We start from the raw sequence: 26,016 nt of genomic DNA on the forward strand, positions 1-26,016 counted from the left end.
GCTGAAAGGGGGGCCCAGGGGCTTTGGGGAGCAACGAGGCGTCTGTCCCGGCTGCGTCTGGGACCCCCCATTGTAAGCGCCCCCCTGAAAACAGGGGTCTCAGCCCAGCTGCTGGCAGACAGATTGGGGGGGAGACAACTCCACTCCCCTCCCCCGCCCCGCCCCTCCCCCGGATTCCCACATGGAGCAGCAGCTGTTCTGCCCTCCCCAGCGGGGGTGGGGGCCGCATGCGCAGGAGAGTCCAGCCGTGGGGCACAGCGGGGGGATGAGCAGCAAGAAGGGTGAGGGGGAAAGTGGGGGGGCAAAGGCTGGGGGGGCACGGTGCCACGGGGTGGGTGGGCAGCTTATGGGGTGCAATGGCGGCAGGGGAGGGGGGCTGCTGCCAGGGGCTCCCCGATTATTAACTCACCCCCCTGCCCCCCCAGGTCCAGGCAGCTCCCAGGGCAAGAAATGCAGAAAGAAACACAAGAAAGAAAAGGGACCAAGGCCGACGCCCCCCGGGTGAGTGCGGGAGCGGGGGGCACCGGCGGGGGGGGGCTGGGGGTCGGGAGTGGGGGGCACCGGTGGGGGGGGTGGCAATAGACTGGCTGGGACCGTAACCCTCCCATCTGCCCCGGTGTCTGGGCGCCCCCTCGCGTATCTGGGGGGCGAGGAGGTCGCCAGGCCATGGGGGGACCTTGGGGGCCACAATAATTTAGTGGCCAGAATTCAGGTCCCATCTGCCAAGCAGGTGTGACTGGTGTGACTGGGGGAGCTGGTTCTGGGGGGACCCAGTGCCCGGGGGTGCGGCTGGTTCTGGGGGGGACTCGGCCGGGCCAGGCCCACATTCCTGCCCCGTGGCAGGCCTCAGCTGGCCAGGAGTTATTTTTAACCCTGCGGCGCCGGCGGCGGGTGTGTGGGGGGGTGAGGTCATTGCTGAGTCGGGGGCACATATCCCAGCATGCACTGCAGCCCCCCCACCCCACACGTCTCAGCCCAGCTGGGGGCTCTTGGCACCCCTCACCCCATGTTGTCACCCCTCTTCCCACCATCCTGGGGACCCCTGAATCGCCCCCCTTCTGTGCCTGTCCCCCCCATTCCTGGCACCCCCCAGGCCAGCTGGGAGCAGCGCCGCCCCACCCCAGAGGTGGCTGCATCTCAAGGCCGGGTCCATGGGGGAGACGCTGGAGGGCCCCAGGTATGTGGGGGGGACACGTGCTGCATCCCAGTGCTGGGGGGTCACTAACTCCCCCCCTCTCTCCCCAGGGCGCCGAGGCCATGCAGCCCAGCGGAGCCGCCCCACCCCCCTGTGCCCCCCCCACCCCCCAGGTTGGGGGGGATCCTGGGGTCAGATGAGGAGGAGCAGGAGGACCCCAGGGACTATTGCAAAGGTGGGGGGCACCGTGGGAGGCCTGGGGGGAGCTGAGTGGGCGGGGTAGGGACGTACCACGGGGTGAATGGGGAGGAGTCAAGGGGGGGTCACGGGAAGGGATGTGCCACGGGGGGCGGGGGGGTTACAAGAAGGGTGGTACCATGGGGTGCAGGGGGGTGCCACAGGGGGCGGGGGCTGCCATGGGGAGGGAGGTACCACGGGGGGCAGGGGGCTGCCATGGGGAGGGCCCTACCATGTGCAGAGGGCGGGGGGTCCTGCTGCCCTGGCTGGCGGCTGGGGGAGGGGATGCTGGGGGTCATGGACCCCCCGCGCCAGCAGCTGCTGACCCCCCGTCCCCCACAGGCGGGTATCACCCGGTGGCGATGGGCGACCTCTTCAACGGGCGCTACCACGTGGTTCGCAAGCTGGGCTGGGGCCACTTCTCCACCGTCTGGCTGTGCTGGGACCTCCAGTGAGTGGGGCCGGACGCCGGGGCTGGGCGGGCGCGGGGGGGAGAGGGGGGCGGCTGTTCTCCGCGGCTGGGGGGGCTGGCGGTTGGAGCCGGGGGGGCAGGGAGCCGGGGCCGGGGGCCGGGTCCGGGGCACTAACCTCCCCCCGCAGGCGGAAGCGGTTCGTGGCGCTGAAGGTGGTGCGGAGCGCGGCGCCCTACGCCGAGACGGCCGCCGACGAGATCAAACTGCTCAAATGCGTGAGTGCCCCCGGCCCCCCGGCTCTAGCTCCCCCCACTCCGAGAAGGGGGGGGGGAGGTGACAAGGTGGCCATTAGTCCAAGGGGGCTGGACACCCGGCCCCCCCCTCGGCGCAGTGCGGCCCCCCCCACCTCATCCCCTCCCTCACCAGGTCCGGGACTCCGACCCCAGCGACCCCAAGAGAGAGAGAATCGTCCAGCTGCTCGAGGACTTCAAGATCTCGGGGATCAACGGCATCCGTATCCTTCCCTGGAACCCAGGCGTCCGGCCACCTCCCCCCGCCCCGAGCTGGGAGAGAACCCAGGCGTCCAGGCTCCCCTGCACTACTCACCAGGCCCCACTCCCCCCAAGCTGGGAGAGAACCCAGGCATCCGGGATCCACCGCCCCCGCTCCCCCCACCAGTCCCCGCTCCCCCCCCAATCTGGGAGAGAACCCAGGCGTCCGGGTGCCCTGACCCCCCTTGACTCAAGCCCAGATGTGTGCATGGTGCTGGAGGTTCTGGGGCACCAGCTGCTGACCTGGATCATTAAATCCAACTACCAGGGGCTGCCCCTGGCCTGTGTGAAGAGCATCCTACGGCAGGTAGGGGGCGCCCCCGAGCGGGGCGAGAACCCAGGTGTCCGGACTCCCAACCCCCGCTCCAACCCCAGCCCCTGTGGGTGTGTGTGTGTGTGTGGGGGGGGGGGGGGACGACCCAGGCTTTATGGCCCCATATTAGCTCCCTGCAGTTTCTCAAGCGCGCTCGACGGCCTGTATCCCAAGGGTTGTGTGAGCTGGGAAGGGGGGGGTTTAGGGAGGGGGGGTGGAGTACAGGCTCAGCCTGGTCCATACAGCCCCATATCTGCCCTCCCAGTGAGGGGAAGGTGGGGCTGTCTATGGGGAACCTCTTCTCCTGGTCCATATGCCCCCATTATCCCAAAGGTGAGGGCCTGGTTTGGGGGTGGAGGCTGGGGGGCTGGGCTGGCCTGGTCCATACTGCCCCGTATATGCCCCCCATATTCTGAAGGCAGAGGGGCTGGGCTGGTCCGTACTGCCCACCGTGTATCCCGAGGTCTGGGGGGGCCCGGTCCCTACCGCCCCGTATATGCCCCCAGGTGCTGCAGGGCCTGGATTACCTGCACTCCAAGTGCAAGATCATCCACACGGACGTGAAGCCGGAGAACGTGCTGCTCTGCGTGGGCGAGGGCTACGTGCGGCGCCTGGCGGCCGAGGCCACCCGCTGGCAGCAGCTGGGGGGGCCGCCCCCCTCCGGATCCGCCGGTACGAGCCCCGCCCGCGTGGGGGGCGGGGGGAGCCGGACGCCTGGGTTCTCTGCCGAGGGGGGGAGGGGCGGGGAGCCCGGACGCCTGGGTTCTCTGCCCTCGTGGGCGTCGGTTTCATGTGTGAGGCGCTTCCTGATCTCAGAATCTCATTTTCTCTCCCTGCCCCGACCCCCCCACAACCTGCCCTGCCCCCCCCCCACAACCTGCCCTGCCCCCTCGTGTCCCCTGCCCCCATCCTCGCCTCGCCAGTGAGTTCGGGCTCGCAGGGGACGCCGGTAAGTGCTGGTGTCGGTGCCGCAGACCCACGTGGGGGCTGGCCACCTGTGCACACCCACTGCCTCGCACGCTGCCCGGGCACCCATCTGTGCCTGCTCGGCTCCTCGCACGCTGCTCCTCGCACACCTGCCCGGGCACAGCTCCTCGCACGCTGCCCCTCGCACACCTGCCCGGGCACAGCTCCTCGCACACTGCCCCTCGCACACCTGCCCGGACACAGCTCCTCGCACGCTGCCCCTCGCACACCTGCCCGGGCACAGCTCCTCGCACGCTGCTCCTCGCACACCTGCCCGGGCACAGCTCCTCGCACACTGCTCCTTGCACACCTGCCCGGGCACAGCTCCTCGCACGCTGCTCCTCCTGGTCATAATCCAGCCGGGCACTTGGCTGCACCCTCGCACGCTGCTTTGCACGCTCCCCGTTGCCTCAGCCGTGCCCCTGGTTTCTGTGCACATCCCCTCCCCCGCCCGCCCTGCACCCCCAGCCGCTGACCGGGGGGTCCCCGCAGCTCTCCAGGACCCAGCGCAGGAAGCTGAGGCGGAAGCAGCGGCGCCAGAGCCGGCTCCTGGAGGACCGGCTCCGGGAGCTGCAGCGGTTGGAGGAGCTGGAGGCCGGGGGCCACTCCCCAGCGCCCCCCCTGCCAGGGGCCGACTCCGACGGAGGGGACGGTGAGCGTGAGCGCGGGGGCGGGGGCGGGCTGGGACTGCCCCCTCTTATTCACAGGGTCCCGCTAACCCCCCCTCTCCCCGCAGAGCGGCCCCTCACCGGAGGGGGCAGCCTGGCCAGCAGCCCCCGCAGCCAGACCTCGTCATCCGGCTTCCAGGCCCTGCCGCCCTGCGACGCCTGGGGGGGCCCCCCGGGGGGCTCGGCTCCCGGCCCCCGGGCCCCCAGCCCCGGCTCGGCCACCTCCGGCTTCTCCGGCTCCCTCTTCTCCCCCAGCTCCAGCTCGGCCCTGTCCGGCAGCTCGGGCCTGCGGGAGGGCGGGGGGCTGTCACCCGGCGGTGAGTGGGGGGCTGTGTGGGGGGACAGCTGTCGCCCGGCGGTGAGTGGGGGGGTGCGGGGGGGGCAGCTGTCGCCCGGCGGTGAGTGAGGAGGGCCGGGGGGGTGGCAGCTCTCGCTGAGTGGGGTGCGTGGGTGGGGGGGTGAAATAGGGACCCGAGGCCTCACCCCCGTTTTGTCCCCACCTGGCCCAGCCCCGTTCAGCGCCTGCGAGTTCCTGGTGAACCCCCTGGACCCCCAAAACGCCGACCGGCTCCGCATCAAGATCGCCGACCTGGGCAACGCCTGCTGGGTGGTGAGGGGGCACCGGGGGGAGCTTGGTTCTATGGGGCAGGGGTTCAGGGGCTCAGTTGCGGGGGCCCCCCGTTTTCACACGCCCCCCGTTTCAGCACAAGCACTTCACGGAGGACATTCAGACCCGCCAGTACCGGGCCCTGGAGGTGCTGATCGGCGCCGGCTACGGGACCCCGGCCGACATCTGGAGCACGGCCTGCATGGTATGGCCCAGCCCCCGCCCCCCCGGCCCCCAGCAGGCCTGACCCCCACCCCCTCCACGACTGGGCCCGACCCCCTCCCCCTCTCCCCACAGGCCTTCGAGCTGGCGACAGGCGATTACCTCTTCGAGCCCCACGCGGGGGAGGATTACAGCCGGGACGAAGGTGGGTGGCGCTGGGATGCGGGGGGCCGGGCGGAGGCTGTGCCAGGCTGACTCCTGTTCTCCCCCGTCCCCCCCAGATCACATCGCACACATGGTGGAGCTGCTGGGCGAAATCCCCCCCCACTTTGCCCTCTCGGGGCGCTACTCACGGGAATACTTCACCCGGCGAGGTGAGCGGGGGGCTGGACGTTAGCACTGGGGGGTCCCTGCTTGAAGTGGTGGAGGGGACCCTGGTGGGGGCGGAGGGGGTCTGGGGGCGGGGGTCTCTGCTTGGGGGGGGCAGAGGGGGCGGGTCTCTGCTGGGGGGGCTGGGGGCAGAGGGGGCTCCGGCGGCGGGGGTCCCGGCTCTGGCCCCCACTCACGCGGCCCCCCCCGCAGGCGAGCTGCGGCACATCGGGGGGCTGCGGCCCTGGGCGCTGGGCGCGGTGCTGCAGGAGAAATACGAGTGGCCCCGGGAGCAGGCGGCCGCCTTCGCCCACTTCCTGCTGCCCATGCTGGAGTTCGTGCCCGAGCGGCGCCCCACGGCCGCGCAGTGCCTGCAGCACCCCTGGCTCCGCACCTAGCGCCCGCCCCCCAGAAGCGCCAGGAACCCCGGCGTCCGGCCCCGCCCACCAGGAGCGCCAGGAACCCCGGCGTCCGGCCCCGCCCCCCAGGAGCACCAGGAACCCCGGCGTTCAGCTACCAGGCGCATCAGGAGCCCCCCGGCCGTCGGCAGCGGGGGCGGGCGCTGGGGGGCTGCTCCTAGCAGAGGGCAGGGGCTGAGCCCGGGGGGGCCCCATCGGGGGCTGCCCCCGGCCTGTGACACTTGATTAAAATGTTGGACAAAACCCAGCCGGCAGCGTGATGGGGACAGGGCGGGGGTGGGGGTGGGGGGCAGGAACCCAGGCGTCCGGGCAGCACGGGACGGAGGCGGGGTGGCGTTACACTGACATTTATTCACCATGGGGGGCACTAGCCCCCCAACGACAGCAGGACGGAGTGAGATGGACGGTGGGGGCGGGGGGTGGTGCCCCATGCATGGCCCAGCGGGGGGCACCGGGCTGCACCCCCCTTCGCTCTGCCTGAGAGCAGCTCTTCCCCTGCGGGAGGGAGAGAGGGGTCAGGCAGAGAACCCAGGCGTCCAGGCACCTCCCCTCCCACCGCCCAGGCCCCCGGCTCACCCTGGCTTAGCCGCGCTGGTTCCAGCCGCTGGCGCCGCGGACGTGGTGCAGGATGGACTGGACGGCCCCCGACGTGGTGCCCTGGCCCCCGATGTCCGGCGTGTGGGTCTGCAGGGGGGGGGGTGGGTCAGGGAGGGGGGCGTGGCTGTCAACCATGCCTGGGCCCCGCCCCCAGCTCCCCGGGGCAGCCAGAGCCCCCCTGCCCGCAGGCACAGTTACCCTTCCCCTGCTGGTCTTGCCCCACTCAAGGCGGGACTTCCTGTCCCTGTAGCCTGCCATTGGCCAGGGCTGGGAGAGGGAGATGGAAAGAGCTGCAGGAAGTCCTGCCCATTTCCCCATGAGGGGCGGGATTTCCTCTCCCACAGCGCAGGGGAAGGGGCGTGGCTTACCGCCTCGTCGTCCAAAGAGGCCAGGACGGCCTGGCGGATGGTGGTGGCATAGCTGTGCAGGCTGCAAGGGGAGGAGCAAATGAGAGAGGCGGGGTCAGAACAGCCCAGGCCCCGCCCACCCCAACAGGTGCCACCCCCAGAAAAGAGGGTGGGCCAATAAGGGGGGCAGGAAGGGGACAGGGAATAGGACTGCAGTGTGGGGCACCCCCCAGGGTTGGGTTGGAGATGGGTGCAGGGGCTGGAGGATGGGGGGGCGCTCCCTGTGGGCAGGGCAGGCGTAGGGCACAGGGGTAGGGGGCTGGGCAGTGCTCCCTGGGGCCAGGGCAGGCAGGGGGTGGGGGGCTGACCGGAGATGATCCAGCATCATGCAGGCGGCGAGCAGGGTGGCCGTGGGGTTGGCGACGTTCTTGTGGGCGATGCTCTTCCCCGTGTTCCGTGTGGCCTGGGGGGAGGCACGGTAAGAAGCTGCTCCCACCACCCCCTGTTCGTTCCCCACTGCCTCCCACCCCCAGCCCCCCTCCACTGCCCCCCAACCCCCTGCTCACAGTTTCGAAGACGGCGAAGTTCTGGCCGTAGTTGGCGCCCGGCACCAGCCCCGGGCCCCCGACCAGGCCGGCGCAGACATTGTTGACGATGTTGCCGTACAGGTTGGGCATCACCATGACGTCGAACTGCTGTGGGCGCGACACCAGCTGTGGGCACAGGGGGGTCAGGGGTCAGGCGCCGGCTCTTGTCTGCCATGGGGGGGGAGGGGCCCGGATGCCAGGGTCCTCACCTGCATGCTCGCATTGTCCACGATCATGCTGTCGAAGGCGATCTCGGGGTAGCCGCCAGCCACATCCTGGCAGCAGCGCAGGAAGAGCCCGTCGCCCAGCTTCCTGTGAAGGGGGGCTCAGCCAGGGCACCCCGTGCCCTGCCCAGCCCCAGCCTCTCAGGCCTCACCCCCTCATGGAGGCTCCACCCACCTCTTCTCCAAGACCCAGCCACCCCCTGCTCTGTCCCCGCCTTCCCCAAGGCCCAGCCTCCCCACAGACCCCCTCCTCCAAGCCCAGCAGGGCCCCAGGGCACCCACATGATGTTGGCCTTGTGCACGGCGGTGACCTTGGCGCGCCCGGCCTCACGGGCCAGCCGGAAGGCGTAGTCTGCGATGCGCAGCGAACGGGCCTTGGTGATGATCTTCAGGCTCTCCACCACGCCAGCCACACTCTGCGGGGAGTGGGGTCAGGACACATCGTTCACCCTGCCCCCCAGGTCAGAGTTGGGGGTCCCTGGCGTCCATGGCGGGGGGTCAGGCCCAATGCTTCCCCTACCAAGTGGGGCGGACGGAGGGCAGAGCCTTGGAGTCCCGGGGCTGAGGGGCGGGGCCAGGGGCATGGCCACAGGAAGCAGGGCCGGGCCCTGGGTGGGGTCCCAGGGCCAAGCTGTAAGGCCGGGGATCGAGGGGCGGGGCTTGGGATTGAGGGGCAGGGCTTGGGGGCGGGGCTGGGGATCGAGGGGCGGGGCTTGGGGGGCGGGGCTGGGGATTGAGGAGCAGGGCTTGGGGGGGCGGGGCCGGGGATCGAGGGGCGGGACCGCACCTCGTGCTCCAGGCTGCTGTACTCGCCCTCCGTGTTCTCGCGCACGATGAGGATGTCGATGTCCCGATGCCGCGTCAGCACCCGCGGGAGGCTCTGGCAGTGGATCACGTTGGCGTACAGATCCAGGCTGGTGCTGGGGGGCAGGAGGGTCAGAGCCCCGGGGCCGGCCTGGCGGCCCCCCGCCAAACTGCAGCCCCCACTCCCAGCCCACGGCCCCTGGCGCTGCCCGCTCCCTACCCCGCTGCCGACCCATGGCGCCCCCCCAGGTAGCCCCCACTCACCGCAGGATGTTGTTTCGGGATTTATGGGACGGCGGCAGGTTGTGGTTAGTCTCAATGTTTCCTGTCAGCCAGAAACAGAAACTAGTTCAGCCCAGAGTTGCCAGGGCCCCGCGCGCGGAGCCGCCACGGCCCTTGGGCCGGTTACAGGGGCCCCTCGTCCGGTGCTGGGACTGACCCTTCAGGGCGACTCGGTTTCTCCGGATGGCCATGATGGCGTTGTCAATGTCGTCCTCTGCCGCGTCCGAGCTCACCAGCACCTCCTCGAAGTCGACCGGGACGCAGGCCTGCCTGGGGGGTGGGAGAGACAGGACGCCTGGGTTCTCTGGGAGGAAGAGGGGCCACTGGCCTGGCGGGGGGCGGGCAGGGCTGGGTTCCCACGCTCTCCGGCTCAGCACACGGGGGCTGTGACCCACGCAGTCCATGTACCCCACAGGGAGGAGCCCTGCCCTCCCCCTGGCCTTCCCCATACCTGAACACCTCCTTGACGTGCAGCATCAGCTCCGGCCCGATGCCGTCGCCCGGGATCATGGTCACCGTGTGACGCCCCCCATACTTCGCCGGAGGCGGCTGCGGGGAGAGAGGGGGCTGAGAGAACCCAGGCATCCGGGCTCCCACCCCACACCAACCACCAGACCCCACTGCCCTCCGACAGCTGCGAAGAGAACCCAGGCGTCCGGTCTGCCAGCCCCCTGCCTCCTTCCACCCCTCGTGGCCCCGCAGCCCGTGCACAATACTCACGATGGGGGTGAACTGGTGTGGCAGGACAGACAGACGGAGGAGAGAAAGGGGTTAGTACAGCACAGCATGATGGAGGCCAGGTCTGGGGGGGACGGGGGCCTCCCCAAGGGAGGCCCCCTGCTTTGGGAGGGGTTATGGAGCTAAGCCCCCAGGACATGGTACCTCAGCTCCTTAACCCAACCCCCCAGGCCCAAAGCCCCCCACCTTCCTCCAGACACCCCAATCCCAGCCGACCCCCCACCCAACCGGGCCACCCCGTCTCTCCCCGGCTCCTGGCAGTCAGCGCTGCAGGGTCGCCCCACACAAGGGCTGCGTCCCGCCCCACGGGATCACCTGGCCCCGCCTCGCCAGGCTGGGCCCCCCCAGCCCCCCATCTCGCCCCTACGCAGGCTGCTCAGCCCGTCGCCCGCTGGCCCGAGGAGCCCCTGGGGGCGCCCGCCCCCCCCTGAGGGCTGCGAGATGGGGATCGGGCCAGGCCTGGCCTAAGCCGACCCCTCCACGTCCTTCTGGCGGGGGGCGCCCCAGAGCAGGACACAGGGTCCATCGCCCCGGCTGGCCACCCACGCGGGGGGCCACTCACGGACGTCAGGGTCCTGCCGTCAGCAGCCGGCACCTGGGGAGAGAAGAACGGGGTCAGACGGGGGCTGGGAGCCCGGACGCCTGGGTTCTCTCCCGGGGGGGGAGGGGCTGGGAGCCCGGACGCCTGGGTTCTCTCCCGGGGGGGGAGGGGCTGGGAGCCCGGACGCCTGGGTTCTCTCCCGGGGGGGGGGGCTGGGAGCCCGGACGCCTGGGTTCTCTCTCTGAGGGAGCATCACTCTTGCTCGCCCCAGAGGATGCTGGGAGTCCTGAGCAGCGGGGGCGGGGGGAGGGCGGAGTCTCTCTGGCGCCCTCTTCAGGGCTGAGTGAAGCTGCCCCCTCGCGACACCGAGGTAAGCCACAGCCAATCAGAATCGGCGCTCCGCTTTGTTCCGCCCACTCGCCGACGCTGGGCCAATCAGAAGGGCCGCAGGTGACAGGCCCGCCCGATCGGAGCTGTCTCGGGGCCTGCTCCAACGGGAACTACTACATCTCCTACTCGCCCGCCCACTTCCTTCCTCCCCCAATCAACATGACGCTGGTAGGCCCAGCCCTCGCCCGTCGCAGCCAATTAGAGCCTCCTCTCTTCCTTTGTCCCGCCCTCCTCCCGTATCTTCTCCAATAAAGAAGCCGCCATGCTCCTCTGCCCGCCCCATTTTTCTGCATCTCGTCCAATCAGGGGGCGCCCCCGGGCGTTGGCCAGAGCCGCGCGCGCCGCAGGGCCTCCCGCCCCGCCCCGCCCCGCCGCCCCTTGCCCTGCTCACCGGGCGGGGCGCCAGCATCGCCGCTTTCCACAGCGGCCGCGTCGCCTTCAGAGCCGCCGCCATGACAGAGCCGCGCGCGAGACAGGAGGGGACCAAGGTGCCCCCCGCGACGACTCGTCTGTGAGATCCCGAGATTCCCGCCCGAGTTCTCGCGAGATCTCGCGTGCGCATAGGGAAGGCGGCACCTCATTTCTGCGCGTCGCGTCAGCGCCATATAAATCCCGGCGGCCATTTTGTAGGCTCCAGATGGGCGGGGGCTTATCTCGAGGCGTCTTAATTGACGCATGGGTGGTGACGGTTCATTGGCTTGTTTATCGCCCCCTGTGGCAAAGAAGTCTCGGCGGCCATTTTGTCCCTCGAAGTTTCTGCCATTGGCAGGAGGGACGCGCCAAGTCGATGGGCCGCGCCTTTTCTCGCTCAGGGCGACGGAAAATAAATCACGGCGGCCATTTTACTCCTCGAGGGTAAAGGGAAGTCTCGCGAGATCTGGCTCCGGGCATGCGCAATCGCACCCCAGCGTCCTTTCTGGCTCCGCCCCGCACTAGATAAGTCCCGGTGGCCATTTTCTCTTCCCGGGAGCGGTGAAGCCACGTCCTCTCTGGGTCACGAGGGAGGCGGCGGCGCTGCTGATTGGCCGGCTGCGGCGGCGGAACTGAAGGCGCCTTCCTAGTTCCCGACATCCCTCGCGGCGGCTGAGCGGCTCCTCCGAGCGGTCTCGGGCTGCGGGCGGCGATGGCGCTGGCGGCGATCGCGCTGCTCCTGGCGGCGCTGGGCGGAGTCACAGGTACCGGCGCCCCGCCCCCTCCTCCCTAGCCCCGCCCCCCTGGGGCCTCTTCCCGGGGCCCCGATCCCGACCTGGCTCCGCCCCCGGAACCCCCCCACACCGGGCCCCCCCCCCCCCACGGGACCCCGAGCACCGTCAGCCCCCCGGCCCTCCACGTGGGGCGCTCCCTGAGACCGGCCCCGCCCCCTGGCCCCTGGCCCCGCCCCTTCCCGCCCCGTGGGGCGGGGCCGGCTCTGACGTCACCGCGTCGTTCCCCTCCCCTCCCCCCAGGCGAGACGTGCCCGGAGCCCAGCATCGTGCCCTCCGCCTACAGCACCTCGGACGCCCTCATCGCCTCCGAGAGCGTCTTCGTGGTGGAGATCGCGCTGGCCTGCGGCAACGGCGCCCAGGTGGGCGGGGCGGGGCGGGGCGAAGCTGGGCGGGGGGCGGGGCCTGAAGGGCGGGGCGAAGCTGGGAGGGGGCGGGGCCGGAGGGCGGGGCGAAGCTAGGCGGGGGGCGGGGCGAGGCCGGGGGCGCGGCGGGTGCTGACACGCTCCCCCGGTGCCCGGCGCTGTCCTTTCTCCGCAGAACGTGGCTCTCTACGCCGATGTGAACGGCAAACAGTTCCCCGTCACCCGCGGCCAGGACGTGGGGCGTTACCAGGTAGGGACGGGCTGGCTCGGGTGGAGGGGGGGCACGGGGGGGCAGGACGCCGGGGTTCTCTCCGGTCGGGCTGGGGGTGCGCTGACTCGTCTCCCCCCCCCAGGTGTCGTGGAGCACAGAGCACAGGAACGCCCGGTCGGGCACCTACGAGGTGAAGTTTTTTGACGAGGAGTCGTACAGCGCCTTGCGCAAGGTGAGGGGCTGTGAGACCCGACCTCTGGCTGCGGGGAGCCCAGGGCTCCCATCCCAGGGGGGTCTCTGTGGGATGGGGGAAGCTGGGGGGGTCCCACTGGAGGGGTTGGGGGTCCCTTAGCCCTGCCCCAGCTGTAGTGCTCAGCTCCTGCTGCCTGGGGATGGCCCGTGGCCCCCCCGACTAACAATTCCCCCCCTCCAGGCCCAGCGCAACAACGAGGACGTGTCGGAGATCCGAGCCCTCTTCACCGTCAGCGTGGATCACCGGGTGAGGGGCTGGATGTCCCACGGGGGGCTGGTCCCCTGGGGCGGGGGGGGCTGGATGTCCCGTGGGGGGTGGGGGCTGGTCCCCTGGGACGGGGGGGGCTGGATGTCCCGTGGGGGGTGGGAGGGGGCTGGATGTCCCGTGGGGGAGGGGGAGGGCTGGATTCCCGGCAGGGGCGCTGTGCTAGCCCCTCTGGTGTGGCGGGAGGGGAGGATTCCTGCCTGTGGGGCAGGGCGCTGGGGGGCCGGGGCTGTGGGGGGGCCGCTGACACTCTGATCTTCCCACAGGGTGCCTGGAGCGGGCCCTGGGTCTCCACCGAGGTGCTGGCGGCCGCCATCGGCCTCCTGGTCTATTACCTGGCCCTGAGCGCCAAGAGCAGCATCCAGGCGTGAGGCGCTGGGGGGCAGGATCCGCCCTGCGCCCCCGACCCCCAATAAAACGCTGCCCCAAAGCCGCTGCCTTGCTGTGTTGTGGGGACTGGGGCCAGCCTGGGGTGGGGGTCACCCCCGGGCCCTGTCAGCACGTCAGCCCCCCAGGGTCACCCCTCAGCTTCCCCCAGGACCGACCCCTGGCTCCTGCCCCCGCTATCTCGCTACTCTCTGCCTGGGGGGTGTCTTCCCCCTCCCCCCTGCCAGGACTGGGTCTGCCCTGCTGCGAGCAGGGGTCTCCGCCCAGGGGCGCGACGGGTCCCCTTCCCACCCCACAGAACCGGCAAGAGAACCCAGGGGTCCGAGTGGGGGTGGGCCTGGGCCTTGGCCTTCAGGGGAACCAGCCTGTCTCCCCCTGGCCCCCCCCCCCCCGCCTGAGAACACACCCACTGCCCAGCGGGGGTGAGGGGCACCTGCGGCTGTGAGGCGCAGACACCTGCAGTGAGGGGGGCACATGGTGGGGGGTGCACAGGGCTGTGGGTTGGGGGTGTGGGGCAGCGGGGAGCTGGGGGGTTAGAGGGCTGCGGCCAGGGGGTGAGGGACACCGTGGGGGTGGGGCTGAGGCATCCGGGCCCCCTTGCTGTGGGGTGATGACATCACAGCTGGGGCAGAGAAGCGGCCCTTGATGTCACCAGCAGCAACCAGTGACGTGATCCCGGTGCTGCGGGGGGGGGGGGGGTCATGCAGCCCCGCCCCCACTCCGCTGGGTGTGTCCAACCTGCCCCCCCCCCCACGGACCCCAGGCCTCCCCGGGCAGGTTTGCTGGGGCGGGAGGGAACAATCCCCCAGATCTGCCCCCCCCACCCCACAGCGGGCTGGGGCCCAGGGGGCAAAGGCTGCAGGGAGCCCGTAAGATCCCCGAGCCGCCCCTCCCCCCGTGGGGCACAGGCGGGGGGTGCAGCGGAAGCCCCCCCGGGCGGGGGTCTCGGGCCGTTGCCTAGCGACAAGGATCCAGGGCGACGCCTCTTGGGCACCAGCCCTGTGCCCGCCGCTGTGCTGCACCCGCCCACAGCCCGGACGCCTGGGTTCTCTGCTGGCTGTGGGGGGCGGGGCGGGGCAAGTGACAGCCCCTGGGGGCTCCTTTGTCTGAGGCTGCGGGGGGGGCGGGCGGAGCAGGATCCGATTTCCCAGCATCCCCTGGGAGCTGCAGGGTTCCCCCGCCCCCCGAAAACACTGGGGACCCCACCCCGGAGAGCGCGGGGGCCCCCGCCCCCCAGCCTGGCGGTGCCCCGCACTCCCGACCCGCAACCCCTTTCCCAGCCGGTCCATTAAAACGGGGTGCGGGCACCCCATGGCGTGACACTGCCACCCGCCCCCCCCGCGATGGAATTTACCTGCTGAGGCGGGGGCTGGGGTCCCAAGAACCCTGGCTCCAGCCCCCCCCCCCCTCGGAGCCGGGCAGGGAACCCCGGCGTCCTGGCTCCAGCCCCCCCCCCTCGGAGCCGGGCAGGGAACCCCGGCGTCCTGGCTCCAGCCCCCCACCCCGATCCTCCCGAGCCGGGCAGGGAACCCCGGGGTCCTGGCTCCAGCCCTCCCCCGATCCCCCTGAGTCGGGCAGGGAATCCAGGCGTCCTGGCTCCAAACCCCCCCCCCCCACACACACTCGGAGCCGGGTAGGGAACCCCGGCGTCCTGGCTCCAGCCCCCCCCGAGCCGAGCAGGGAACCCCGGCGTCCTGGCTCCGGGCCCCCCCGAGCCGGGCAGGGAGCTCCGGCGTCCTGGCTCCAACCCGTCGACCCCACCCCCCCCCCGAGCCGGGAAGGGAACCTCGGTGTCCTGGCTCCAGCCCCCCTCGCCCCCCCACTCCCCGAGCCTGGCAGGGAACCCAGGCGTCCTGGCTCCAACCCTCACGCCCCCCCCCTCCCCCGGAGCCGGGCAGGGAACCCAGGCGTCCTGGCTCCCATCGCCCCGTCTCGGGGCCGGGGCGGGGCCGGGGGGAGGGGCGGTGGGGAGGGAGGGGTCTGACTCCGGATTATGTCACAGTTGCTGCAGCCGCAGTGGGGAGCGGATCGGCTCCGGGCTCAGGTAGGGGTAGGCTGGGGTGGTCGCGGGTTCCCTGCTGCCCCCCAAGCCGCCGTGGGGCTGCGGGGATCCGCCGCCCGCTTGGGGGGTGAGAAGGCCCCGGACGGGGCGAGGGGGCTCTCGGGGGCGCATCTTGGTTGGGGGGCGGGTCCCTGCGGGGGGGGGGGGGGGGGGGGGGGGGGGGGGGGGGGGGGGGGGGGGGGGGGGGGGGGGGGGGGGGGGGGGTGGCACGTGTGTGTGTTGCGGTTGCTTTGGTTGGGTGTTGCCTGTTGTGTGAGGTGTGTGTTGCCTTTGGGGTGTGTGTGTGGTGTTGTGGCATGTGTGTTGGGTGTTGTGCGTGGCATGTTGTGTTGGGTGTTGTGCTGGGTGTGTTGCTCATTGCCTGTGGGGTGTGTATGTGGGGTGTTGTCTGGCATGTGTTGTGTGTTGCATGCCTGTTGCATGTTGTGTCTGTGGCGTGTGAATGTGGGGTGTTGTGTGTTGTGCTGCAGGTGTGCGGGGATGTGTGTGTGTGCGGGCGGGACCAGGGCTGGGCGCGGCCTTTGTGCAGCTGGGGGCATCTGCGGTGGCGCGTCCGTCTGTCTGGACGGGGCGGGGGCTGGGCCGTGGGGCTGGGGGGCTGAGGAGTGGCGGGTCGACTCCTAGAGCCCCCAGCCCCCTCCCACCCGAAATCCCTGCCCGCCCCCTCCCTCTGCCTCCTGCCCCCCAGGTCCTGCCCCCACCCACAACACCCTGCTGGGGGGCAGCAAGACAGACCCCCCCAGGGCCCTGCCATGATGTGTGCGAGTCTGGGGGGTGTCCCAGCGACCCCCCTCTGCAGCCTGGCTGCTCCCCCGGCCCCCCAGCTCTGCGGTTCCCCTCACTCCCGACCCCCAGCCCCCCCAGCCCAGCCCTGCCCCCCAGCTCTGCCGGTGCCCCTCACTCCCGACCTGCAGCCCCTGCCCCCCCCGGCCCTGCCCCCCGCGCCGTCGTGGGGTCCGAGTGGAGGGTTTAGGCAGCCCCCTTGCCCCGCTCCCAGCCCCTGGCCAGAGCCGGGAGGGAACCCAGGCGTCCGGGCCTGCTCGTGCTCTGGGTCGCACACTGCCCCAGTCGCTGGCCATGGCTGGGCACCGCCCAGGACAGGGAGATCTGGGGGGCCGGCTGTCCCGCTTCCGGGGGGCCCTGTGCCCGCAGCCGCCGTGGGGCAGGCGGATGGGCGGCACTGGAGGCCCCGGGGGCCAGTTCCTGGGATTAGCCCCACAAGATAGATAATGCACAGCCCCCCGGGGGGCCGGGCCAGGCCTACGTGGGTCACACCTGTGCAGGTGACACCGGGTCTGAGGAGTCCAGGCTCCCCCCCGAGCCAGGAGAACCCAAGAGTCCTGGCTCCAGCCCCAGCCCCTGCCACCCGTCCCCAGCGTGGGGCCAGACCAGAGCCGGTGCCCCCTAGAAGAGATGGGCCCCACGTCCCATCCCTGCACATGGGAGCCGACCACCCCCACCAGCCGTGTGGGGCTAGGTGCTGGGCGGGGACGGGGGGGCCTTTGCTCTGCCTGGGCAGCCCCGCTTGTGGGGGGCTCACGGATGCGAATCGATCTATGGGGGGATTCGTCTAGGGCGGGGAACGGAACTGTTGCTGGGCAACAGGGTATTATGGTCTGGCATCTAGAACATCCCTCACTCCTGACCCACAGCCCCTGCTAGCCCGGCCCTGCCCCCCAGCTCTGCCCCATCAAGCGCCCCATTATATCAGGGTGAGTCCTGGGCCCGGGGTCGGGCGCTGGCAGCGGAAGTGCGGGGGTGGGGTGGGGCAGCTTGACAAGTGGGTCCTTGTCCGGGTGCCAGAGGCCGGATTCCAGAGGGGGGAGGGAAGCAGGAAGTGGGGCCCCAGGCTGGGGGGTTCCTAGTTCCATGGAGACCTGGCTCCCGACCCCCACTGCCCCCCAGGGCCGGGAGAGAACCCAGGCGTCCTGGCGCCCCGCCCAGGTAACGCTCTGACAGGTGATCCTGGGCCGGCACGGTCAGGGCTGGGGGGCAGACTTGGGGGGCTTGTGACAGGCTGGGACCAGCCCTGGGGGCTGTCTCCCCACGGCTGCCCGGGAGGGGAGGGTCAGATCCCCTGCCCCGCCCTATCCAGGCCCCGGCTCCCCGGACGCCTGGGTCCATCCTGGCTGTCCCCACACACAGGCCTGGGAGCCAGGACGCCTGGGTCCTCCCGGCTGTGGGAGGGGAGGGGGCTGGTGGGGCAGAGCGGGGGGGTCACAGTGCGATCCCCTGCCCCCCCCACTCGCAGCTGCCCCCCCACGCTGCTCATTTCCGCCCGCTCGCATTCAGTTCCCCTTCCCCCCACAAGCTCCTGGAGCGACCTCGCCCTTCCTGGCGGGTGATGGGCTGAGAGGGGACCCCCGGACCCCGACGTTCAGCCCCCCCAACCAATCCCAGCGCTCCTCGGCGGGGGGGGGCTGCAGGGCGGGGGTGAGGAGCACCCTCCCCCACCCTGTCCGTCTCCTGCCATGATTTGCATGGGATCCTTCCGGAGGGGGGGCCGTTCACAGCCTGTAACCCTTTGCTGTCCCGTCTGCAGCCCCAGGGCCCCCCCGCCCCGTCATGCAGCAGGGTCTGCACAGCCCCCACTTGGGGGCGGGGCTGGGAGCCAGGATGCCTGGGTTCCCTCCCTTCCCAGGTTCGGGGTCAAGGTGACTGTGGACCATTATCTCGGTTGCCGTGGAAATGCAGGAGGCAGCATCCTGGGCAGGGGAGGGGGGAGGCGCAACAGACAACAGCAGCCGGCACAATGGACACCCTCGCGCCACCCCCGCAGCCCCGGCAACGGGCGACACCCCCAACTCCCCACAGCACCCCGAATCCCCCCACAACACCTGCAATGGGCAACCCCCCACAGCCAGCAACACCCCATAACTCCCCAGCACACCCTGTGGTCAACAACGCCCCGAACCCCCCCCACAACACCCTGCAATGGGCAACCCCCTGCAGCCAGCAACACCCAGCAACAGGCAACACCACCCAATCCCCACAGCCCCCCACAGCCAGCAACACCCCATAACTCCCCACAACACCCCGAATCCCCCCACAACACCTGCAATGGGCAACCCCCTGCAGCCAGCAACACCCCCCAACCTCTTGCAGCTAGCAACACCCGGCAACGGGCAACACCCCATAACTCCCCACAACACCCTGCAACTGGCAACACACCCAGCAACACCCCACACCGTGCAACAGGTAACGTCCTGCAACACCCCACAACACCCCTCAAGGGCCACCGCCTGCACCCCCACACCCGCCGTGCCAGCAACACGCTGCAGACACCTGTGGTGTCCCCCTGCTCGCTGCACGGCTCTCACACCCGCTGCTCAGTCCCCAGCACCCAGAGTGGGGCCCGGCTGAGCCCCTGGCCCTGTGGCCCCCACGTCCTGCCCCAGCCCCCTCGGCGCCCCCCAGTGACGCTTCCTGCCCCATTGAAATCCCTAAAGGGCCCTGAGCAGCCCCAGCTGCGGAGTACAGAGCCTGACCAGCACAGGGCTGGGGGGCAGGGAATGGGGCGCCGGGCCTGGCCCCTCTAGGGGACGCTGCCCCAATTGGCCTCAGGGCGGGACTGTCTGGGGGGTGGGGCCAGATACGTCAGACCGGGGGTCTCCCCTCACGCCTGAGGAGTTTACAAGGGGGGGTCTGAGAGCTTGGAGACAGTCCCCCCCCCAGCAGGGCCCTCAGGTCCCCCCCTTCTCCCTCCGCTCGGGGGCTGCTCCCAGGATGGGGCCGGCAGGGGCTGTGGGTCGGGAGTGAGGGGCACCGGCAGGGTTGGGGGGCAGGGCCGGGCTGGGGGACGCCCCTTCTCCAGTCGCCCCCCCCCTGCCCTAGGCCCATCTGTCTCTGGGACGTGGCAGCTCAGGGCGCCCGGCCAGAGCGGTGCCAACGTCAGCCAGGCACAGGCGAGTCGGGGCCGACGGCGGCAGGAATCCCGCTGCTGCCCCACCTGTGTCAGGTCTGTGGGTCCAGCTGCCTCCTCTCATCCCCCCACAGAGCCGGGAGAGAACCCAGGTGTCCGGGCTTCCAGTCCCCACCCCGCCCCTCTCTGACCACTAAACCCCCCTGCCCTGACATGCTAACCAATGGGGCTCACTTCATGTTCTCTGCTGTCCTGGGTCTGGGCCAGAGCCACTGCCCCATAGCGGGGAAAGGCCCCACATCCCCCCCCCCCACCAGCCCAGCCCCACCTGGACTGGATGTTTCATGAGAGCTCAGTGTGTACAGCTGGCAGGGGCTGTGGGTCAGGAGTGAGGGGCACTGGCTGGGCTGGGGGGCAGGGCCGGGCTGGCAGGGGCTGTGGGTCGGGAGTGAGGGGCAGGGCTGGGGGGCAGGGCCGGGCTGGCAGGGGCTGTGGGTCGGGAGTGAGGGGCAGGGCTGGGGGGCAGGGCCGGGCTGGCAGGGGCTGTGGGTCGGGAGTGAGGGGCAGGGCTGGGGGCAGGGCCGGGCTGGCAGGGGCTGTGGGTCGGGAGTGAGGGGCATCCTTCCACTCCTCTCTCACCCCCCCTCCCCCTCCCCCTCCCCCTCCCTATCAATAATTCATGCCCCCTCCCTCCTCGCCAGCGCTTTTCCATCTGTTCCCGTGTCCGTCCGTCTGTCACCTGCTGGGGGGGGATCCCGCTGGGTTAACACGATAAGCCCCTTAGCCTGGTAATTGTCTGGTGAATTGGGGCTGGGGGGTCGCGCGGTGCAGGAATGTGGGCGGGGGGGTGGCGCTCCACCCCAGAGGTGGCTGCATGGATCTCCCTCAGTGCCGGCCTTTCCCCCCCGCCCAGGCGCAGGAACCGACCCACAGCCCCCAGCACAGCCAGGACTGAGGGGCCCCAGGCCCGGCCCCAGCGAGGATGGCTCCGGCGTGGGGCCGGCTGCTCCAGCTCTGGGCCCTGCTGCTGGCGCTGGCCGAGCCCCTCACCATCCCCAAGGAGTGTGAGTATCTGGGGCAGGGTTCCTGGGGGGCCTCTGATCCAGAAGTGGTACGATCCAGGTGCCCATGGGTGGTGGACCCTCCCTCCTTACCCTGCCATGGTACAGTCCAACTATCAACCCGTAGCTTCAGTCGGCACCATGGACAGGGCTCGGGGTGTAGCAATGGAGCTGTAGCTACAGCCGGCACCATGGACAGGGCTCGGGCTGTAGCAATGGGGCTGTAGCTACAGCCAGAACCATGGACAGGGCCGGCACCATGGACAGGGCTCAGGCTGTAGCAATGGGGCTGTAGCTACAGCCGGCACCATGGACAGGACTCAGGGTGTAGCAATGGGGCTGTAGCTACAGCCAGCACCATGGACAGGGCTCAGGGCGTAGCAATGGGGCTGTAGCTACAGCCGGCACCATGGACAGGGCTCGGGGTGTAGCAATGGGGCTGTAGCTACAGCCAGCAACATGGACAGGGCTCGGGGTGTAGCAATGGGGCTGTAGCTACAGCCAGAACCATGGACAGGGCCAGCACCATGGACAGGGCTCAGGGTGTAGCAATGGGGCTGTAGCTACAGCCAGCAACATGGACAGGGCTCAGGGCATAGCAATGGGGCTGTAGCTACAGCCAGCACCATGGACAGGGCTCGGGGTGTAGCAATGGGGCTGTAGCTACAGCCAGCAACATGGACAGGGCTCAGGCTGTAGCAATGGGGCTGTAGCTACAGCCAGAACCATGGACAGGGCCAGCACCATGGACAGGGCTCAGGGCATAGCAATGGGGCTGTAGCTACAGCCAGCACCATGGACAGGGCTCGGGGTGTAGCAATGGGGCTGTAGCTACAGCCAGCAACATGGACAGGGCTCGGGGTGTAGCAATGGGGCTGTAGCTACAGCCAGCATCATGGACAGGGCTCGGGGTGTAGCAATGGGGCTGTAGCTACAGCCAGCATCATGGACAGGGCTCGGGGTGTAGCCATGGGGCTGTAGCTACAGCCGGCACCATTTCCACCCATATCAAAACCCAGTGCTTGCACAAATGGGGGGAGTTTCCACATCAAGGTCCATGGGTGTGATGGGGGCTTGCACACTTTGCACACTCCTCAATGCTGTCTTGCACATTCATGCTCCCTGCCCGCGTACAATCCACCTCCTGCCCCTTGCATGCTGAGTCCCACCTGCCCCTCATGCTCGCTGTTGCACACTCACCCTTGCTCACCTGGCATGCACCCCACCCCATGTGCACACTCACATTCCTTTAGCAATCTCCAGGCCTTGTGTCACCTCACCTTGCACACTTGTGCACACCTGGCTCTTTTGCACAACCTCCAGTGCACACGTGGGCTCCCACCCTGCCTTGCAACCTTGGACATGCTGCGGCTGGCTTGCCTTGCACACTTCTGTTTGCCTGCCCCTTTCACACTGTGTGTGCACACTTTGCACACTCAGACCTGCACATCCTTCGTTCTCACTCACCGGCCTCTCTCTCGCATGCCGGCTTCTTGCCCGGTTCCCCCTGCCTGGAGCAGGTGCAGGGTCCCCGGGTGGTGCGTGGGCCGGGGCCGGGGCGACGCGGGGCTAACGTCTGTGTCTGTCTCCTCACTGCTGCCGGGCGCCACAGACGAGATGCATCACCGTGAGTGCCGGGGCGAGACGGGGCATCCGCGGGGGTGGAGCCGGCTGGGGGGGCCAGTCCCAGGCCCCAGATTTGCTCCCTGGCACGGCCCCCCTCATGGGACGTGCTCACGAGGGATAGCCCCCCCGAGGTCACTAACCCAGTGTCAATAAGGGGGTCCTGTGTCCCCCCTTCCCAGGCCCCCCTGCCGCCCTTCGGGGCTGTCAGGGCAGGCATTGGAGGGCTGGGCTGGCTGTGAGCCCCCGTGGGGAATCTGGGGCTGGGAAGAGGAAACTGGGGGAGGGGGAGATGAGGGAGTTGTGGGGAGCAGGGGGCCCTGGGTCTCCAGTCTCTGTAACAGCCCCCACCCCGACCCCCAGCCCCCGTGCTGCAGCCCCCCGAGATGACGAAGCAGCCGGCGGAGCAGCCGGCGGAGCAGGTGGTCGCGTTCCCCAGCGATGACATCGTGCTGAGGTGCGAGGCCACAGGAAACCCCCCCCTCACGTGAGTATGGCCCCTCCCCCGCACCCCTCCCCCCACCCGGGGCCCCGCACCCCTCCCCCCACCCGGGGTCCCGCACCCCTTCCCCCGCCTGGGCCCCCTCCCCCTGCCCAGTGCCCCCCAAGCTGCTCCCCTCCCCCCGCAGGTTCCGCTGGACAAAGGACGGGGTGCTCTTCGACCCGCGCCGGGAGGCCGGGGTGACGGTCGTCGAGGGCTCGGGGACGCTGTACATCAACAACAGCAACGCGGGGCGGCACCAGGGCACCTACCGCTGCTACGCCAGCAACGCCCTGGGCACGGCCATGGGGCCCGAGATCCGCGTCATCCCCGAGAGTGAGTCCCCCCACCCACAGCCCGGCCCTGCCCCCGGCCCTGCCCCCCGGCTCCGCGGTGCCCCTCCCCCTGACCCACAGCCCGGCCCTGCCCCCGGCCCTGCCCCCCGGCTCCGCGGTGCCCCTCACCCCGACCCACAGCCCGGCCCTGCCCCCCGGCTCCGCGGTGCCCCTCACCCCGACCCACATCCCGACCCTGCCCCCCGGCCCTGCCCCCCGGCTCCGCGGTGCCCCTCCCCCTGACCCACAGCCCGGCCCTGCCCCCTGGCTCCGCGGTGCCCCTCACCCTGACCCACAGCCCCGGCCCTGCCCCCCCGCTCCGCGGTGCCCCTCACCCCGACCCACATCCCTGGCCCTGCCCCCCCGCTCCGCGGTGCCCCTCACCCCGACCCGCATCCCGAGCCCTGCCCCCCCCTCTGCGGTGCCCCTCACCCCGACCCGCATCCCGAGCCCTGCCCCCCCTTTTACCTGTTCATCTCCCCAGAGCTCAGCCAATTGCTCCTGTTTCCATGGCAACCGTTTCCATGGCAGCGCGGTGTCGGGGTGATGTAATTGCATCCTCCCCATCAGCACCTCCCCCACCCCCTCCCCCACCCTTGGCTGTAGCCTCCCCCACCCCCTCCCCCACCATCTCTCCTGAGGAGCAAGGGGGGGAGGAAATGCCCTATGGAGACTCCACCCAGCCCCCCCACCCTGCTCGGCGGTGCCCCCCGCCCCTGACCCACAGCCCCTGCCAGCCCGGCCCTGCCCCCCCTTTATGACTCACCCCCATGTCCGTTTCCTGCCCACGCCAGGCACCCCCCAGTGGCCCAAGGAGAAGGTGACGCCCTTCGAGGTGGAGGAGGGGGAGTCTGTGGTCCTGCCCTGTGACCCCCCCACCAGCGCCGTGCCCCCCAAAATCTACTGGCTCAACAGCCGTGAGTATCGGCTGCCCCAGAGCGGGGCCGGGGCCTGTCTCCTCTAGGGGAGCGGCCCCGATCCGGCCCCACGGCGGGGGGTGGCTCCGGGGGCAGGGATTGGGGCCGGGGCCTGTCTCCGCTAGGGGAGGGGAACGGCGGGGGTGGCCCCGATCCGGTCTCCTCTAGGGGAACGGCCCCGATCCGGCCCCCCGGCGGGAGGTGGCTCCGGGGGCAGGGATTGGGGCCGGGGCCTGTCTCCTCTGGGGGAACGGCCCCGATCCGGCCCCCCGGCGGGGGTGGCTGGCTTGGGGGACACGAGGTGGGTTTTGCTCCTGGTTTGACGTTCTCGGGCCGGGGCAGGGATCGTTCACATCGCGCAGGACGAGCGGGTGAGCATGGGCCAGGACGGGTACCTCTACTTCGCCAACGTGCTGGCTGCCGACAGTCACCCTGACTACATCTGCCACGCGCACTACCTCGGGCCCCGCACCATCATCCAGAAAGAGCCCCTCGAACTGCGGGTCAAGCCGAGTGAGTGGGTGCCGCCGTGCAGCTGGCTCTGGGGTGGGGCGGGAGCCGGTTACCCAGCGACCCGGCACCACGATGCAGCTGGCTCTGGGGTGGGGCGGGAGCCGGTTACCCAGCAACCCAGCACCGCCGTGCAGCTGGCTCTGGGGTGGGGCGGGAGCCGGTTACCCAGCAACCCAGCACCGCCGTGCAGCTGGCTCTGGGGTGGGGCGGGAGCCGGTTACCCAGCGACCCGGCGCTGCGATGCAGCTGGCTCTGGGGTGGGGCGGGAGCCGGTTACCCAGAGACCCAGCGCCGCGATGCAGCTGGCTCTGCGGTGGGGCGGGAGCCGGTTACCCAGAGACCCGGCGCCGTGATGCAGCTGGCTCTGGGGTGGAGGTGGTTGGGTAACAGCCCGTTTGGGACAGGCTGGGAATTGCTCTTTTGATTTAAAACCAGCAGCGGGTAGGGCTGGTTTGAAGCCTGGACGCCTGGGTTCACTCCCGGCCCCCGCCCATTTCCAGGCTGCCTTTTCCCTCCTGCCCTCCCTCTGCATGGTACCCCCCTGCCCCGAGCCCCGCCCCCTCCGGAGTCCTGTTGTGAAGTGGGGCAGGGACCCATGGCACATGGGGGGTTAAATGTTGGGGGCCCAGAGCCCAACGGGGGTCTTCGGGGGGATGTTTAAAGGCTTTGGGGATGGGGATTAATTTCCACTTGCCAGCCGGTGGAACCCAGGCATCCGGGCTTATTTCCCAGTTGAGCCCCCCATGAGTCCCCCCCTTGCTGTGGGGCGGCCCCTCCTCCCCCTCGATCTCTGTGCTATTTCTGCCCCCCATCTCTTGGTGGGGGCTCTCCACTGGCCTCCTGCCCCCCTATGATTCTATGATTCTATGATAGACCCCCTCCCTTGGTGTCCATCGGGGCAGCCCCAGGTCTGCTCCAGCCCTCGGGGGAACCTACCGCTCCTGCACCCGTGGGGGGGTTACTGGGGTACCAGTGACCCCCAGGCTTAGGGCTACCCTGCCCAAATTGAGCCCCCCCATTAGCCTGATAGATGAGGGGGAGGTGGGGGGGACACTGACCCCACCCTCCACCGCTTGGTGCTGACCCCCCCCCCACGTCTCCCCTGCAGCCAACTCGGTGAAGTTCCGCCGGCCCCGGCTGATGGTGCCGCGGGGGGAGACGAGTTCCCACGTCGCCCTGCGGGGGGGCAGCCTGGTGCTGGAGTGCATTGCTGAGGGCCTGTGAGTGGGGCGTGGTGCTGGGGGGCTGGGCGCTGGGGGCTGGGCACTGGAGGGGAGTCGGGGGGGGCGAAAGGAAGCTCAGAGTCAAAGGAAAGCGGAGGCAGCGCCTGGGAAGTGCCGGGGGGCCAGGGAGGCGATAAAAGTAAAAGCTCCGTGATCACGGGGGATTTCAGCCGCCCCCGCCGGGGGCCTGGCAGCTCGGGGCGCAGGGAGAAAGCGGCTTCTCGGAGCAGCTCGGCCTGGCCCCAGAGCAGAGCGAGGCTTGAGTTGGTCCCTCGTGCGCTGACGGCCCACGCGTGAATCGAGCGGAACCGTTGGTAGACGTGACCCGAACACCCTAAACCGGGTCATGCCTGGGGGCCGGGAACCAAAGCTGCCCCGCGGTGGGTTTTCGGCTCACGAAGGGGAGCCAGGCAGAAATGCTGCGTCCCTTGCCCTGGACTGAAAAGCTACGGTGCCAAAGCGAAATCCCGGCGAGCCGTGTGGAAACCCTTCAAAGACCCCCGCACAGAGGCTCCACTTCAACGAGTGCCCCCAATTAAAACCGCAGCGAGAGGCCCCACAAAGTGCCGCTGCGGCCACACAGCAGAGTCACAGACGCACTTAGAGGCCAAACGCGTCCTTCCAAGAGGGGAGGTGAGACCCTCCCGAGGCCCCCGGGAAGCCATGTGGACTCTGGCCGGGGCCGTGTGAAAGTGCAACGGGGAGGCCAGAAAGAATTTGAGGTACAGCCAAAGACTCAAAAGTCACAGCAAAAACTGTGCAAGTCCCGCGTAGAATCCTAGTGCCGAGGGCTGAAGGGCCCCGAAGGCGTCAGTCCCACCCCTGCTCAACGCAGGACCAGCCGGGCCTGCAACCCTCGAAGGATGGAGACTCCGCCACCTCCGGGGCTTCCCCGCCCGCCATGGGG

The 26,016-nt window shown here is 70.1% G+C and overlaps 4 protein-coding genes across 9 annotated transcripts; 3 read left to right on the forward strand and 1 right to left on the reverse strand.

Moving 5' to 3' along the window:
• Positions 1–23: 23 nt before the first annotated feature.
• SRPK3 (SRSF protein kinase 3) lies at positions 24–6,414 on the forward strand. Of its 6 annotated transcripts, none has more exons than XM_067552394.1 (16): positions 24–281; positions 426–501; positions 1,246–1,370; positions 1,715–1,823; positions 1,973–2,060; positions 2,212–2,299; positions 2,537–2,643; positions 3,156–3,321; positions 3,573–3,598; positions 4,116–4,267; positions 4,352–4,600; positions 4,793–4,893; positions 4,988–5,095; positions 5,188–5,257; positions 5,334–5,426; positions 5,635–6,414. In XM_067552394.1, exons 1-16 carry the CDS (start codon positions 182–184, stop codon positions 5,999–6,001), a joined length of 2,025 nt encoding a protein of 674 aa, XP_067408495.1. In that variant the 5' UTR covers positions 24–181; the 3' UTR covers positions 6,002–6,414. The 6 variants fall into 6 exon arrangements, with proteins under 6 accessions (XP_067408495.1, XP_067408498.1, XP_067408496.1 ...); XM_067552397.1 differs by having other exon boundaries at positions 4,108–4,267; positions 5,635–5,961; XM_067552395.1 differs by lacking the exon at positions 5,188–5,257 and having other exon boundaries at positions 4,108–4,267.
• Positions 6,172–11,154, reverse strand: IDH3G (isocitrate dehydrogenase (NAD(+)) 3 non-catalytic subunit gamma). The gene is made up of 14 exons (XM_067552401.1): positions 10,742–11,154; positions 9,982–10,014; positions 9,402–9,413; positions 9,133–9,230; positions 8,839–8,951; positions 8,664–8,724; positions 8,383–8,515; positions 7,878–8,011; positions 7,581–7,683; positions 7,351–7,497; positions 7,153–7,247; positions 6,806–6,866; positions 6,417–6,524; positions 6,172–6,335 (listed from the first exon to the last, which is right to left on the reverse strand). The coding sequence occupies exons 1-13, from the start codon at positions 10,910–10,912 to the stop codon at positions 6,423–6,425; spliced, it is 1,263 nt and encodes a 420-aa protein (XP_067408502.1). The 5' UTR covers positions 10,913–11,154; the 3' UTR covers positions 6,172–6,335; positions 6,417–6,422.
• Positions 11,155–11,332: 178 nt separating this feature from the next.
• On the forward strand, positions 11,333–13,269 carry SSR4 (signal sequence receptor subunit 4). The gene is made up of 6 exons (XM_067552400.1): positions 11,333–11,525; positions 11,796–11,914; positions 12,093–12,167; positions 12,271–12,360; positions 12,562–12,627; positions 12,912–13,269. The coding sequence occupies exons 1-6, from the start codon at positions 11,474–11,476 to the stop codon at positions 13,014–13,016; spliced, it is 507 nt and encodes a 168-aa protein (XP_067408501.1). The 5' UTR covers positions 11,333–11,473; the 3' UTR covers positions 13,017–13,269.
• Positions 13,270–15,052: 1,783 nt separating this feature from the next.
• Positions 15,053–25,106, forward strand: LOC137155956 (neuronal-glial cell adhesion molecule-like; the record flags this gene model as incomplete). The annotated part of the gene is made up of 8 exons (XM_067552431.1): positions 15,053–15,076; positions 19,870–20,020; positions 21,630–21,644; positions 22,004–22,127; positions 22,270–22,457; positions 23,251–23,373; positions 23,716–23,886; positions 24,995–25,106. Coding segments are annotated over exons 2-8 (815 nt in total), but the record flags the coding sequence as incomplete, so codon positions are not given.
• Positions 25,107–26,016: the final 910 nt, after the last annotated feature.

The sequence above is a fragment of the Emydura macquarii genome, unplaced genomic scaffold, assembly GCF_026122565.2.
Source record: "Emydura macquarii macquarii isolate MOO-44397 ecotype Brisbane River unplaced genomic scaffold, CSIRO-AGI_Emac_v2 contig_1386, whole genome shotgun sequence".
Taxonomy (NCBI): Eukaryota; Metazoa; Chordata; order Testudines; family Chelidae; genus Emydura; species Emydura macquarii.

Excerpts from the sequence above, each read along its gene's own strand:
- SRPK3 (XM_067552394.1), top strand. The coding sequence starts at position 182 with ATGGAGCAGCAGCTGTTCTGCCCTCCCCAGCGGGGGTGGGGGCCGCAT. Across the intron at positions 5,096-5,187 it reads TCTGGAGCACGGCCTGCATG|GCCTTCGAGCTGGCGACAGG; the intron begins GTATGGCCCAGC and ends CTCTCCCCACAG. Across the intron at positions 5,258-5,333 it reads GGATTACAGCCGGGACGAAG|ATCACATCGCACACATGGTG; the intron begins GTGGGTGGCGCT and ends CGTCCCCCCCAG.
- IDH3G (XM_067552401.1), bottom strand. The coding sequence starts at position 10,912 with ATGCGCACGCGAGATCTCGCGAGAACTCGGGCGGGAATCTCGGGATCT. Across the intron at positions 8,952-9,132 it reads CACGTCAAGGAGGTGTTCAG|GCAGGCCTGCGTCCCGGTCG; the intron begins GTATGGGGAAGG and ends CCCACCCCCCAG. Across the intron at positions 8,725-8,838 it reads AAACCGAGTCGCCCTGAAGG|GAAACATTGAGACTAACCAC; the intron begins GTCAGTCCCAGC and ends TCTGGCTGACAG.
- SSR4 (XM_067552400.1), top strand. The coding sequence starts at position 11,474 with ATGGCGCTGGCGGCGATCGCGCTGCTCCTGGCGGCGCTGGGCGGAGTC. Across the intron at positions 12,168-12,270 it reads AGGACGTGGGGCGTTACCAG|GTGTCGTGGAGCACAGAGCA; the intron begins GTAGGGACGGGC and ends TCCCCCCCCCAG. Across the intron at positions 12,361-12,561 it reads CGTACAGCGCCTTGCGCAAG|GCCCAGCGCAACAACGAGGA; the intron begins GTGAGGGGCTGT and ends CCCCCCCTCCAG.